We start from the raw sequence: 14,939 nt of genomic DNA on the forward strand, positions 1-14,939 counted from the left end.
GGCCTCAGCCTCTCCTTTGGCATCTTTGGCATCTGGTCGAATGCCCCAACCCTTCTCCTCAGGTTACTGCAAAGCAAAGGATGTATGTGTGTACTCATAGCCGCCCTATCTGTGAACAACAAAATAAAGCACCGACTGGTCCTGCTCCTTTCTCACTATTGTTCCTGTGTTTGAGCCCAATTTTGAAGTCACTCTGTTAATCCCATCTCATTGGGGGAGGGGGGGTGTCCTTCTCTTTCTACTCGTTCATAATGAGAAGCTGTGGCTCTAGTAGTATAATTTTTCCTTAAGTCTTGGGGCTGTTCAGATCTATGGTTCAAGCTGAAACCAGTGGAAAGACAGGATTGCAGCTGGTAGGACTTTCTGTGCAGGAGACCCGGGTTCAAGGCCGAGCCACCGCACTTCCTAGGCAGGCGTCCTTGTTGCTCTGGTGCAGATGAGGCCCAAGTGCAAGGTCCTCTTCCAGGGATGGGTTCTCTCCAGACCCACATCTAAAGTGCGGGAGGTGAGGCCTCATCACGGTGACTTCTAAGGAGCATTCTGGCTGGACTCAGACCCAGGTAGATCTGCTCGGCCTTCTGGCACTGGTACTTGTCATATTCTTCCCTCCCACCACAATCCATTCGTCTCCAGTCTTCTTGTTCACCAGCTTTTACATGTATGAAGGGGCAACAACACCCACCCAGATTTGTTTTTCCAAAGCTATGTATTTAATTTTTTTTTTTTTTAACAAAACCACCCTATCACCTTCCATTACATTTAATACATTTGTCAAATCTGCGATTCCATTCTTGGAAACATTTTTCAAACTCATCTGTTTGGATGGCTGACAGTACCTCCTTTGTTTGTTTTCTTCACCTCTTCTATGTCGTCAAATCGCTGTCCTTTCATGTCCCTCTTCATTCGCAGAAACAAAAAAATCACAAGGAGTGAGGTCAGGTGCATGGGGCAAGAGAGGCATGCTGTTTTTTGCCCAAACTGGCACTGAGATGGCTGTATGAGCAGGTGCATTGTTGTGGTGGCTCATGGTGGCAAAATCAGTCCCCCATCTGCCACAAATCAGGCCTTTTCTTTGTCTCACATGATTACTCAATCTTTTCAAAACCTATAAATAGAAAGCTTGATTACTAGTCTTACCTGGTAGAACAAACTCCAATGCACCAAGAGTTCAAATTTTCGTCCCTTCAAGAAGTTGACAACGACGTCCAGAATGAGGTTTGTCACCAATTGACATTTCACCTTTTTTGAAACGAGAAAACCACTCATACACTTGAGTTTTTCCCATAGTGCTGTCTTTGCAAGCTGTGTTCATCGCAGCAGTTTCTGTGGCATTTTTCCTGTGTAGGAAACAAAATTTCACAGCTGCACGATATTCTCTCTAATTGGCCATCACAAAAAACTTGGTATAATCAAAACTGTTTTTATGCAAATATTTGCTGTGACCACAGAGAACCTTCCCAGGCGACGCCATTGGGTGCACTAATTCAGAGCGAGTTGCTGGATGCTTGCCTAGTGGGAAAAATGCCTACTACAAGAGCTCCACTGTGTGTCTATAAGGTAACCGAAAATACTGTATATACTCAAGTATAAGCTGACTTGAATATCAGCCGAGGCACCTAATTTTACCACAAAAACTGCATTTAAAATGTGCTGGAAAACTCGGCTTGTACACGAGTATATAAGGTACCATGACCTGGGTCAGGTGCCCCTTAGTCCTCACAGTGACATCTTTACTTTTCAACACTTTTTAAAGAGAGCTTTTGCAGAGCTTTGCCCAGTTGTCATCTGATGTGACTGCTGCTTCCATGGACATCGGCTGAGGGTCCAAGTCCAAGGAAATCGCCGGCACGTTAATCTTTGATCATGCTGCTATTTATTGCCCAATTGTGGGGACTTTTTATTTTCTGTATGCCGAAGTTTAATCCACCCCCGAGACTGTAATCTCTGATCTTAATCAATGAGGCCTTCAAATCCTCTTCACTTTCAATTATGCAAGGTTGTGTCATCTGCATATGGAAGGTATTCATGAGTCTTCCTCCAGGCCAGATGGCCAAGTTCTTAATAGTCCACCTTCTCCCTTTGTGTACTCTGCATGCACATTGAATAAGTATGCGAAAGGATACAGCCCTGACACACTTACCCTGATTTAAAACCACGCAGAGTAACCTTTTTCAAATGACTGCCACTTGGCCTACGTACATGTTCTTTATGAGCCCAAGTGTTCTTGAATTCCCTTTCTTTGCAGTGTTGTCCATGATGACGGATTTCTCTATAGAACCCTCTGTAGCTATAGTAAGCTAAACATGAGTTCGTCCTGGCGTCTCTAACTCCAGTCCTTTGCCATATGGATCATGCTTTCCTGTTGAGTTAGTTAATTGTGCCAGCCTGGCCGATAATCACATGTGGGGCTAATTGAAAGGTGGAGGGATAAATGGGTGGTGAGCCTCACCTTTCAAGTTCTCGGGTCTCTTGTTTTGTGATGGTTGCATCGGGTGCAGCTGCCTTAGCAGTTCCCTGCCTCAGCTTGCAAGATTGACTTCCTACAAGACATCCCCAAGGAGAAGCTACATGGACCTATCCCGATGCAGCCCTGGGTGCTGGAGCAGCCGTGTGGAGACCCCTGCTAGTGCTGAGATGCTTGTTTGTTCACTGACTCAGCTTTCCTCCTGCAGTCGGCATCATTGCCTCTGTTTTGTGAGGTGGAAGACATTGTGGACTGGTGTTGGGTTAATGGGTTAATGTTGGACTTGTGGGCTTGGGCAGCATTGGGTTGGGATGTTTTCGTGATACACCTTTTCTTTACATAAAACTCTCTCATATATGAGTTGCTGTGGATTTGTTTCTCCAAAGTACCTAGACTAAAACACCTGTCTTCCTGGTGTCTGTAAACTCCTGCTCCGACAGCGAGAATCCTGGCTCTTCGCATCTGCTGTGCGTTTTCTGAATTATTCCGTTCCAGTGTGCATATTCATCAGGGCCAGAGTTGTTCATTTGCATCTTCATGGGAGTGCAGTCTCTTTGGCCTGACTTCTTACAGCTGTCACTCATTTCCATAGTTATTTAGGTTCGCATCATCCCCTGCCCCTTCGATGCGTTTCTTCCCCATGTATTGGCAACACAGTGAGCTCATCTTACCATAGTCTACATTGTCTTGGGATCCCTCCCACTTCCTGAGTGGGTTTTAGACCATTGTAAATGTTAAGGTTCTTCCTTGGTGTTGTCTGTGCGTTTCAACACACATGCATGTCATCCCTTCACAACCACAGTATCCTATGGCAGGGTCTCACCACCCAAAAAACCCATTTATCACCACCCTCCATCAGCCACGGGTCTTTTAATCATTACTATAGTTTTGCCTTTTCCAGAATGGAAAAGCATCGTACAGTAGGGTGAGCTGTCTTAGCCTTCAATTCTGCAGAGGATATATATATGGATCTATATATATTTATATATATATATGGATATATAGATAGAGAGGAGAGATTTACCTCGTGAATAGGCTCTCACAATTATGGGGTCAGGCAAGTTCCAAATCTGTCGGTCTGGTGGCAGCCTGGAGACCTCTGCTGGCTAACGGAGCTAAAAGCTGCAGGTCTGGTGGCAGGCGAAGGCATCGCTGACTCATGTCCAAAGAATAGAGGTCCAAGGATGAGAAGCTTGCAAGATGGAGAAGGGAGCGTGCTTAATAATGGAAGCAGGCCCCACCATCACAGAAAGCCCCCCTTTAATTGATTGGGTGCTCATATCTGTTCATGAAGTGGAAGGTAATTACATAGTGTCAGCCAGACCAGCCAAGTTGATCTATAACATTGCCCATCGCAGTTGTCTTTTCAGACAGACTTCTTTCAGCAAAAATCCAGGGCTTCAAAAAGTTAATGGAATGATTTTAACACTTCTGCATTTTCTTCCTTGCAAAATGTTTGAAGCCTCATATGCATTTAAGATTATGTCCTTTGCGGCTTGGTAGATCCTTTATTAAAAAGTTGTGGTAGAGTGTATGTTGTACCAATTTTGCCATTTCAACCCGTTTTGTGTGCAATTCAGTGATGTTAATTTATGTTCACCAATGTATTTTTTTGTTGAGTAATATCCACTGAATAATTGTACCACAGTGTGTTTACCCGTTCACCTATCGGAGAACATCTTGGTTGTTTTCTGGTGTTAGGCATTTCTAAAGCCAGCTGTTCTTGATGTTTTGCATTTTTGACAGTAGTGGAAAAATTTCATGACCTGACATTTTGCACATCAATGATAATACATCTGGCAGTAAGGCACAGTGGTGCAAGGTGAGAGCCACACTGGCCCCACTGGTTCTGATTTTGTGTCAACATGGATGGGCCATGCCTCTGAGGTCTGGCAATCGTGTGCCGATGCCAGTGGGCAGCGTAATGAAGTAGCCATCCTCCATTTTGTCATCTGGTGTGATCATCCTCTGTGTTTGCCGTATGCCGATTTTCACTTAACCTGTTCTTTGAAACTAGCCTGGTCGATAAGTGGTGGGTAAAGCTCCTATAAATATGGGTGTGTGTGTGTTTGTGTTTGTGTGTGTACACATGAGTTTTCTAATCTGTCACTTCGTCCTCCCCTAATTTATGAAATCTGCTCTGAGTGCTTCTACGTGCCAGGCCCGGTTCTAATGCTGGAGAAACGGGCACAAAGCAGCTAGAGCCCTTTGTCTCCTGGGAAGAGTGGGGGAACCAGAGCTGACTGCAGGCACTGCTTTTCCCCCTGGGCAGGGGTCCCTGCGAGGTGGCTGCTGGGCCTGGAGATTCCCTGTGCTCAGAGGTGCACTTTGTCCTCTTTTCTCTCCAAGGTCGCCTGGTGGGTGCTCTGGACGCGGTGCTGGATTCCAACGCACGGGTGGCTCCGTTTCGAATCCTGCTTCAAGTTCCTGGCTCCCAGGTGTATTCTCCCATAGCATGTGGTGAGTTACTGAATGGATCAGACGTTTTCTGGGCCATAGCCACTGGTGAGTTTTGTTCTAGTCGAATATTCCAAACCTTACAGTCTAAGCATGCTGAGTATCTGCATGTCCGTGAAGCTGAAGGTAACCACTTTTAGAACCTTATATGCTTCTTATCTTTTTCTAACCTTCAAGCACACATGGATGCTGTCGGCTTGGGCACTGAACGTAGATTGGGCATGCCAGGCCGCTGCGTGGACTGTTGTCCCTGGGGCCCGCACACCGTGGAGTATGGATCAAGGCATTTGCTTCTCGTCTCTGACATAACATGCTGCAGTGGGGTGCAGGAGGAACAGGGGGAGCTTGTGTGCTGTGCCTGATGTCAGATGGTCTTTAACTCCTTGTTCCATGTTCGGTTGAGTCATTGGGTTTTCCAGGAGTCCAAGGGAACTTACAGCAGCTCTAACGGCACAGTGATCGAATGCTGCTGCTGCTAGTCCAATGGTGGGTAGTTCTAACCGGCCAGCTGCTCCCCAGGAAAAACTGTGGTCTGCTTCCATAACGGTTGCAACCCAAAAACCCCTAAGGGACAGTACTGCTGTGTCCCACAGGGTCACTGGGAATTGACAAGCCGACTCAGTAGCAAACAAAAACAAGGGAACTTAGAAATGACCCAGTCTCTCCACCTATGCAGCTCAGGTTCCTGCACCGGAGCACCTGACCCACTTCCTAACCTCCCAAGCACCGTGAGGGTCAAGAATCCCTTGCAAAATGGAAGTCCCTTCTAGTAAAACCAAGAACCAACACCTGCCATTTAAATTATACAAGTAATAAAGGTTCACCTTCAGGAGATAAAACACAGATAAGGGTGGGAAATGCTATGATTCTGATTCCAGTGTTCATCACTCTCCTGACTAAATCGCTCATTTCTTTCTCTATGTCTATATCCACGCTTTATTCACTTTTCCTCTTAATATTGTATTAGAGCCACACACGTTTTCAATCAACATTATTTCGTGTTCTCTGATGACATTGAATAAACTCTTTATAATGCAGACAAGTACAAAAAGGACAACACCAGAGCCTCCCATTCTCTAGAAAGACGGCTAGTATCTCGGCATGCTTGCTTCCAATCAGTTTTCTTTGCTTTGTTTTTAAATTAAGACACTATTTGGGTAAAATGATGGTATATGCACAATGTAAAGAAACCAAGTTATATGAAAAAATTCACTGCCATCAGTCAATGCCGACCCCCTAGTGACCCTGTAGGCAGGGTAGAACGACCCCTGTGGGTTACTAAGAGTATTACTCTTTACGAGAGTAGAATGCCTCATCTTTCTTCAGAGCACCTGATGGTTTCGAACTGCTGATCCTTATGGTTAGCAGCCCAATACATAACCCACTATGCCATCAGGGCTCCTATCAAGTGACCCAGGAAAGGAAAGGAGGAAATACTTATTTTCCCAAATCATTGTCTCCAGAGTCACCTCCGCTCCTCTCAGGTGAACATCATCCCAGACCAGTTGCTAAGGCATTTAGACAGACACACGGATAGTGAGGAAGATGGGTAGAGATGATTTTACTAAACATGCAACTTGTCTGCAAGGCTGTTTTATAATAATGGGGTTCCATTTACTCCGTTTCAATGGAAAGAAGCTAAAGGGAAACTGAAGATATGTTGAACTTCAGATACATATTTTCTTTAGCATAAGTGATTCTTTTCTAATGAGGACATTGAAGGTTAAAAGAAGAGAATTTGGAAAATATTACAAGTCTAGAATGTTGGCTTTTTAAGAACAATGTGTCCATTTTGATAGTATTCATTTGGCCCCATCCCCACCCTCCACCCCACAAATAAGTTCACCACCATGTTACTCTCCCCCACACCTCCTCATCTCTGATATTAAAAAAAAAAGAATTCAGTGTCATAATTTCCATTCCATTTTGTAGCTGTACATCATTGGGTGCAGTCCTGTTTTTAAGTAGATTTAATGCTTCTGCGGTACGGCTTTCCCATTCCAGAATCTTTTGTTTTGCTCCATCTCTTACTTGGCTGGGTTTCTTGGGTCTCATTTTCCCTTTACGTTTCCACGTGTGCAAATGTTGGTCCCTTGCTTTTGCACTTGAGTGACACCTTGGCTTGGGCTTATGGACTGAACTGTGTCCTCTTCAAGGTATATGTCATAAACCCTAACTGATGCCTGTGATCATAATCCCATTTGAGCATGGGCTGTCTATGTCTAATGAGGAACTATTAGTTTAGGGCACTGATTCCCAAAGTGGGAGATAACTGCTCCCCAGAGATCCCTGGAATGATCCATGGCGCTGCCAAAGCAATACCTACACTTTATTCTGGATTCTGGGTTACAGCATAAAAGGTTTTCATTATTAGGGGACGGGGGCTGAGTAATTTTTTTTTAAGTTGGGGGAGGTAGGTCAAATAAATTTGGGAACATATGGGATGTGGGATATGTCTTAATCTCTTTTAATATATAAAGGGTAAATTATGCAAGCAGACTGGGGCAGAGAGATGCCAAGCTGAGGGACAAAACACCTGAAGAACTTTCCTCAGAGTGGATGGGAGGGGTGGAGAGTCGTCCCGCCTGAAAAGAGCTGGTCCTTAAACTGGGATGAAATTTTTTTTGTTGTTAAAGCCATCTCTCAAGGTATTGTTGTGACAGCAGCACTAGGTAAGAAAGAGATGGCGGTCGAGCTTGGTGGCCATTGTCTCCAGGTCTCCCAGTGTGGAATGGCTCAGTTTAACTCCACCCACCCTCATCTCCACCTTGAGGGGGGTTGCTTTTTCCTCTGACATTGTGAAGTTGAGAGGCTTGATTAGACCCTGTTGCTGTGTTGAGCAAGCTGTGTTACCGTTTTTTCTGCGGCATGATGTGCTCTTTGAACCTGCAGGTGGACTTCTTTAATTCCAGAAATGTTCTCCTGTGTCTCTGATTGTGATATTTTACAGAGCAATTTGCCTGACTTTGGTTTGATTTTCCACTTCAGTGACACTTCCCTTGGGTCCTGGTGGTCGGCTTTTTCATTTCTGCTTTTCCTGCCTTTTCCCCCTTTCATTTCCACGGCGCTCACAGCCTCCAACTCGGGTGGTTCGGTTCTGCTCTGGGGTATTGCGTTTCGTGGATTCGATGCATGCTGTGCCCTGCTGGTGTGACCTCCGGTTCAATTCCCCCAATCTCCCTTTCCTTCTGTACTCTTTCATCATCTCATCTTTGAGCTCTGTTTTACTAAGTCCCTGTTCTAGGAACTATTTTGCTTTGGAGCAGGATGCACTCGTGAGAGGTTCTTTTTTCCCTCCTTGAGGGTTCTGCTTGTTCCTAGGGTGGCGTCATTCTCGTGAACACCTTGTTCTCCTGTGTTCACCCTCTTTGCTCTTGAGCTCCTGCTTGGTGGCTGGACATTTCTCCTTATGGTGTTCATATCCAGCACCAAAGCACCGCTATCCCGGACGCTCTCGACTTCTATTTGCATTAGCATAGTGAGTGGACTTTTTTTTTAACTTTGTCCCCAGCCCCGTCCCACTGAAAGCTAACAACGTTCAGTGTTGTTGTTGTTGTTGTTGTTGTTGCTGCTGAGACTATACAGAGCAGCAGAACACACACCCTTTTGAACAATAGGTTAACTCCGCTAGTTGTAAGCATGCTCTTTGAAGATCTTACTATCCACAGGGGATCGAGTTGGCAAGAGAAGCTCAAAAAGATGAAAGAGAAAACGTAGAGCAATTATGTGACAATTCAGAAAGGACAGTGAGCATGTTTGCACTGCTCGAGGAAGGGAAGCAACATCAAGGCATGGTTGTTTGGTGTTAAGAAGACTTCAGGGGCTGTTGTTTAAGGCTTAAAGTTCATCTCTGGGCAGGGGTGTCAAGGGTTCACCCAGCCTCCATAGCCACAGGGAGTCTAGAGCCCATGGGAGTGAGACTTTCGATTCTGCATTTTGCCTCTCCTGATCGATTCTTCTATAGAATCTTTGATCAAAGTATTCAAGAGGCAGACACCATCCAGTTCTTGTGGTCTTTTATCTCCACCTTACCCAAGAATAGTTTCTTTTTCTCCTGAACCCATAGTTTGACGTGCTGAGTATTTCTCATTCAGTCCAATTTCTGTTGCCTCGTGAAATGGCTGTAGGATAAGGGAGGGTGGGTTGGAGGGTGGGGGAGGCGCTTGAGACTTCCGGGAGCTTTTGAGGTCACTTCTGAGGATTTGTGTTTGCAAGTGGGGGCTGACTGGTCCAGAAAAGCCTCACCTGGAGGACTAGCATCAATTAGCCACCAGAGGCATGATTTAATCTATTACACAGGCCAGCTGATGGGAACCCTGAACCCGGAGGCTCAGAGGGCTTCCTGGTTGGTGAGAACATCTATTCTTGGAAGAGGAGGGTGTCCCCTGAGGCATGGAAGCTCTGTTGGGAACCCTCCCAGACCTTGCCTTAAGCCTCCCTTCCTCTACATCCTTTCTGGTTGTAATAACTCTGGAGTTGTAAGTATGGTATAAGTTGTAAGTAACTCTCTGTGAGTTCTTTTCGTAAACTCTCAAACCCAAAGGGGCAGCTGGCACCAAGTGTTCAGAAAATTAAAAGTGGTCCCCTGCGCTTACATCTGGTATCCTGAAGGAGTAGCGGGAAACCAGCCTAAAACTTGGGAGCAGCCAGTCAGAAAATTGGGGTGTTAAACATGGATTCTCCAACCTTGAGGCTGGTGTGTGCCTACTTGGCAGTCTGAGAAATGGTATCCCTTTAACTTGTGAGCACGAACAAGTGCTCACACTTGGGGGGATTGGATCCTTGCTGTTCCTTACAGCACACCTATCGATTCTATGTCATCCTCGAGCCTTCTTATCACCCAGTCAACAGCCACCAAATAGGACTGAGCACTGTTCTGGTTTAGGCTTTCCTCTGAACACCGGCGACACCTTGGTAATCAAGACTCCATGCAATCCCAGCCCTCAGGACCTTTCATTCTAGTCAATGAGACAAATCAGAAACCTGGAAACATCGCTGGTTTCCGACAGTGGCAAGTCTTATGAAAGCACATGTGAGAGGCGAAGGGATGGAGAGTGTGGCAGTTACTTAAACTCCTGTCAGCTTGAGCGAAGGGGTGGAGTCTAACCTGTCAATCAGGTCATAACCAATGAGGCCTCTGTGTGGGCATGGCCTTCTGAGGATTCTGGGAGGTGGGGACAGACTCTCTGCTTCATCTTCCTGCTAACAAAAGCCACATGGAGCCATGCTGATGGAGCCAGAGCCCTGGAGCTGGAGAAGTCACGTGGAGACCCCTGCCAGTGCTGAGATGCTTCCACCACCACTGGATCCACAAGACTTTCCACCCACTCGCCTGTGGTCTTCCTGCATTTGGAGTCACTGCATGTGTTGCATGAATCTGAAGAGGAATTTATAGACTGGTATGGGGCATATGGGGTAATACTGGACTGATGGACTTGATCTGGACTGGGCTGGGGTGTTTTCTTAATATACAATTAATTAATCTGTGAGATAAAGCTCTCACATATGAGTGTGTGTCTCTGGATTTGTTTCTGCAGTCCACCCGGACTAACAGAGAGAGTAACTGTAGTGAGGGGGAAGAGGGCTGTGAGGTTGATACCTGGAGCACAAACCTAAATGAAGTGAGGGAGGAGTGGGTGATGCAGAGATCCTGGGGAGGAGGTGTGGGAACCAGCAGGAGGAAAGTCCTGAGGAATGGGGTGGTGGTGGTGCATTATGGGCCAGTGAGACCCAGTGGTGGAGTCCCACGCAGAGTTGGGAAGGTGAGGCTGTATTGCAGGGAGGCAGCAGTATCTACGACATGTAGGACTTCAGAAGCCATGGGCGTGCTTGAGACAAGTTGGGATGACCCTGGTTACTGCTGTGGGACAAGAGCGGGCGCCAGGGAGGAGACCAGGCTCCTGGCAGGTGATGGTGGAACTTGGGTATGGATGTCAGTGGTGGGAGGATGATGTGGAATGTGGAGTTGGAGCAAAAAGGACTAGTGTGCTGCTCAGTTGGCTGTGGGGTGTGAGCAAGGGATCGTGCTCCCTCCTCCCATCCTCGCCAGGTCCACTCTTCCCCAGGAAAGTCCAGAGTTGGGGCTTTTCATGGAAATGTTTGAAGGAGCTTTGTCTCTTTCTTGGGGTGCTTTCTTGGGGCTGGGTGGGAAGTTAGAAGTTGCCCTGTTCCTGAACCCTTAGCCTCCCCCAGAAGTCTAGAGTAGCCAGTTGGGTCTCTGTGGAACACTTTGTAACCCTAGCAATACAATGTAGCTCTTAATGGCTACACAGTACCCAAGGGCCTGGTGGTTCCATGATGGAATTCTGTTCTTCCACATAGGAGATCCAGTTCAATTCCTGACCAGTGCATCTCCGGCACAGCTACCACCATCTGTCAGTGGTGGAGGCTTGTGTGTTGTCACAGTGCCAAACAGGTGTAAGTAGGCAGAGTTTCTGGTCTAAGAAAGACTAGGAAAGGATTGGTGAGATACTTTCAAAAGTTAGCCATGAAAACCCTCGCGATAGTACCAGTCCATGCATAGCGTCACCATGATTTGGGAGCCAACCAGATGTCAGCAAACAATGACGCAGGACACTCAGTCTTACGGCTGTGGCTGAATTTACTAAAACTTCCTGCCATCCAGCGATTTGGACTCATCACAACCTAATATACTGCAGGAGTCGGAGATGTGCAGTTTGTGGCTGTATGACGTGTGTGAAATCAATACCTGCTAACATCGCACGCATCACCAAAGAGAAGCAGTTCCAGCCATGGCATTAGAGGTGGAATTAAAGGCTTGAACCCCTGCGATGCAGAATTTCTGAGACGAAATATTTACTGGAGCAGACACCCTCGACGTTCTTTCTCCCAAAGAGTGACTGGTGGTTCGAACCAGCAGCCCAGTGCCTAACCCAAGGCCCTACCACATCCTTTATTCAAGATGAGGGGGCTTCAGAAAGTCATGGGGAAAATTCCACTTGCCACACACTTTTTGAAGCCCCTTCAATCTGAGACTGATGCTGAATTTCTCTCTCTCCCCCTCCCTGCCTCTCCCTCTCTCTCAAGGTTTGTGACGATCCTGTGTCATGCAAACCTCCGGGCACTTTTCTCCCCACGGCACGTGCTCAGTTGGTGACTGCGCATTCTGTGAATTCTCCCAGTATTTCAGACTGGTTCATAATGCTGTTTCACATTAGCAGACTTACCTAGTGTGAGCATACTTTTTAAAATATGTGCTGGGAAATCCCCCAAATGTGTGGCGTGCAGTAGCGTGAACATTTGAGTTCCTGTGCCAGTCTGGAACCAAATCCACACTATCTGAGGTCTGCATTATGTTTGGTAATGCATTTTAAAATTTTATGTACCAAGAAAGTACCCATCATACAGGTAGCGCCCACTTACAGTAGCTCCTCAGCCCCAGCTGTGTGTGTGGTACAGGACTCCGAAATCTGTCAAATCAGTCTCGCTGCCATCGAGTCGATTCCGACGCATCACAGTCCTATAGGTCAGGGTCGAACGGCCTCTGCGGGTTTCCGAGACTGTAACGCTTCATGGGAGTAAAAAGCCCCATCTTTCTCCTGAGAAGCTGTGGCTGGTGGTTTCGAACTGCTGACCATGGTTAGCAGCCCAGTGCATACTCTATACAACTGGACTGCCTTCATTCCCAGCTTATTCTTTCTCTTGAGCCAAGCTGTGCTTCCTCTGTGAGGTCCCACTTGACTAGATTCTTGTCTTGGGGCAGGCCCACACTGTCTTGGTTCTTTTTTGTCAGAAGGTCTCCGAATAAGCAGCTTTTCTCTTCAGCACCATTTATCGTGGGTTGAAGACGAGAGAGTGACGAAGGATGTTTCAGTCTTGCGTCTGTGCTATTGATGTAGCTACTTCGGGGAGTTCTCTGGCATCTTGGCACTGTGCTGTTGACTCACCCAGATTTAATATTTCATTGTGTCCTGAGCGTTGAGAAATGGTCTCTGGCCAGAGTTTCAAGCCTCAGATAAAAGCACAAACGAGCTGTAGGAAAGGACTGGGCGGTACCAGGACATGGGTAGGAACAGGAAGAATAAGTAGCCTGCAAGAATGATTTATAGTTTCATTTACTCTTGGCTGCTTAAACGGCAGTGAGAGGAGACATGAGGGAGAGCCTTTGACAATTAGTCTTAACTAAAAAAAATTTTTTTTCTAAAGACGTGGAGGAGATAGGTAAATGATTTTACAGGGGACACTTGTACTGCAGTTTGGGAGTGCAAGCTATATGAGGTATTGCTTTAGCTCCTTCCAGACCTGCTGATAGATGCTTCCCAGTGCCGAGTCACTGTGCTACAGATGCAAATGTTTCCTATTTCACCCAGGTCCTGAGGATTGACTGAGCTGCCTCTGCCTAGTTTTCAGGAAGCAGAAAATGCACAGGCATGGACTGCGGGACTTGGAATAACCTGTGCCGATCATTCTAGAAATTCATCACACACACAGTTGACCTTCTTAAGATAAATTAACTGAGACATGGAGGTGAACAGTATTTTCCCAATGACTAAACATTGCTCTGTTTAGAGGCAGCCAAGGATGGCATCCTGCCAAGGGCACGGCCAAGGTAGTAGACATTTTACGAAACCCCCTCCACCCCTTTCTGTCAGCGGCCCTTTGATGGCACCCATGTCTTTATAGATTTGCATTTGGAGCCCAGACTACTGAGTCATTAAGTGGTGGCTCTGTTTCCGGCAGTGTCCTTCCAAGGTTCCCACCTTGCCGACAGGGTCCAGTCCTTGCTCTTAGGGAAGGAAAACGGGCAACAGGAAGACACTAATGAAAGGAAAGAGTAGGTCATAGTAGGTAAGGGTGATGATGCCACCTTACATGGGCAGTGTGTAATTTGGGGGTTTACTTTTTTTTTTTTTTAGGATCAAATGCTATCTTTTAGGGGGGAAATCATGTCTAATTATGGGTTTTCTGCATTTGTTTTGTTTTTTCTGCATTTGCTTTTTAAAATAATTACCTTAAATGAAAATATACCTCAAACTACTGCCTCACTTCCTTATTGGAGGAGCCCTGATGGCATAGTGGGTAATATGTTGGGCTACTAACCACAAGGTCAGCAGTTCAAAACCACCAGGTGCTCCTAGGAAAAAGATTCACAGTCTTGGAAACCCACAGGGGCAGGTCTTCCCTGTCCCGTAGGGTTTCTGTGAGTTGGAATGCGCTCAATGCCAGTGGTTTGTGTTGAGTCCTGAGTTTTCCCCATACACCATTCCCCACAGGTTCAGTTTTGTGATGCTGGCGAGTCACCGGGTTGAGCACTGAGCATCACTCTTGGTTTGCAGATTTTTCCCTCTCTTGGAACAGATTAGTGTCCCCTGAGCAAAGTCTCCCCAGTGCACGGATGCTGGAAACCAGAGTTGGGGGAGCATGCCCCCTGGATGAGTGGGGGCAGTCTGATGTTTGAGGGTAGCCGGAGTCCTGGTAGTACATTGGGTACATGTTGTGCTGTGATCTGCAGGGTCAGAAGTTTGAAACCACCAGCCATTCAGGGAGGATGATGGGCTCCTGTAAACAGTCTCTAAAACCCATTTGGGGGTGCGGGGAGCGCTCGCCGTGAGTTGGCATTGACTCAGTGGCAGTGAGGTTGAGGTACGTGTTGGACTGCTAACCACAAGGTTAGCAGTTTGAAATCTCCAGCTGCTCCGTGGGAGAAAGAGGAGGCTTTCTATTCCTGGAAAGACTTAGGGGCTTGGAGACCCACAGGGGCAGTTCTGCCTTGTCCTATAGGATCGCTACGAGTCAGCATTGGCAGTGAATGAGGTATGTGTGTAGTAGTGTGAAGAAACTTAGTCCATATCTTAGATTTGGAAAATGAGAAACATTTTGACATGTCAAAGGATCAAGGAATCTGGGCCATTCTAGGACATCCAAAAGTGACCTACGTTTTGAAGAACTGAGCATTGTATGAGTTAGGCTTTCTCATTTTAAAAACAAGTGCTTTTTCTTTCCCACACTTTCCTCGTTTGGTCCTCTGTGCCGTTCAGCTCGTAAGCACCTTCGGGGA

At 46.6% G+C, this 14,939-nt stretch overlaps 1 protein-coding gene across 1 annotated transcript in view; it reads left to right on the forward strand.

The window, feature by feature from the left end:
* The window catches only part of TBC1D8 (TBC1 domain family member 8), a 106,304-nt gene that overhangs the window by 10,150 nt on the left and 81,215 nt on the right, over positions 1-14,939 (forward strand). The window contains exon 3 of the mRNA XM_004704337.2: positions 4,814-4,924. Within this exon, the coding sequence (XP_004704394.2) occupies positions 4,814-4,924 (111 nt within the window). The remainder of the gene's footprint in view (positions 1-4,813; positions 4,925-14,939) is intronic.

The sequence above is a fragment of the Echinops telfairi genome, unplaced genomic scaffold, assembly GCF_000313985.2.
Source record: "Echinops telfairi isolate 266 unplaced genomic scaffold, ASM31398v2 ScPeMD7_7467;HRSCAF=8505_1, whole genome shotgun sequence".
Classification (NCBI taxonomy): Eukaryota; Metazoa; Chordata; class Mammalia; order Afrosoricida; family Tenrecidae; genus Echinops; species Echinops telfairi.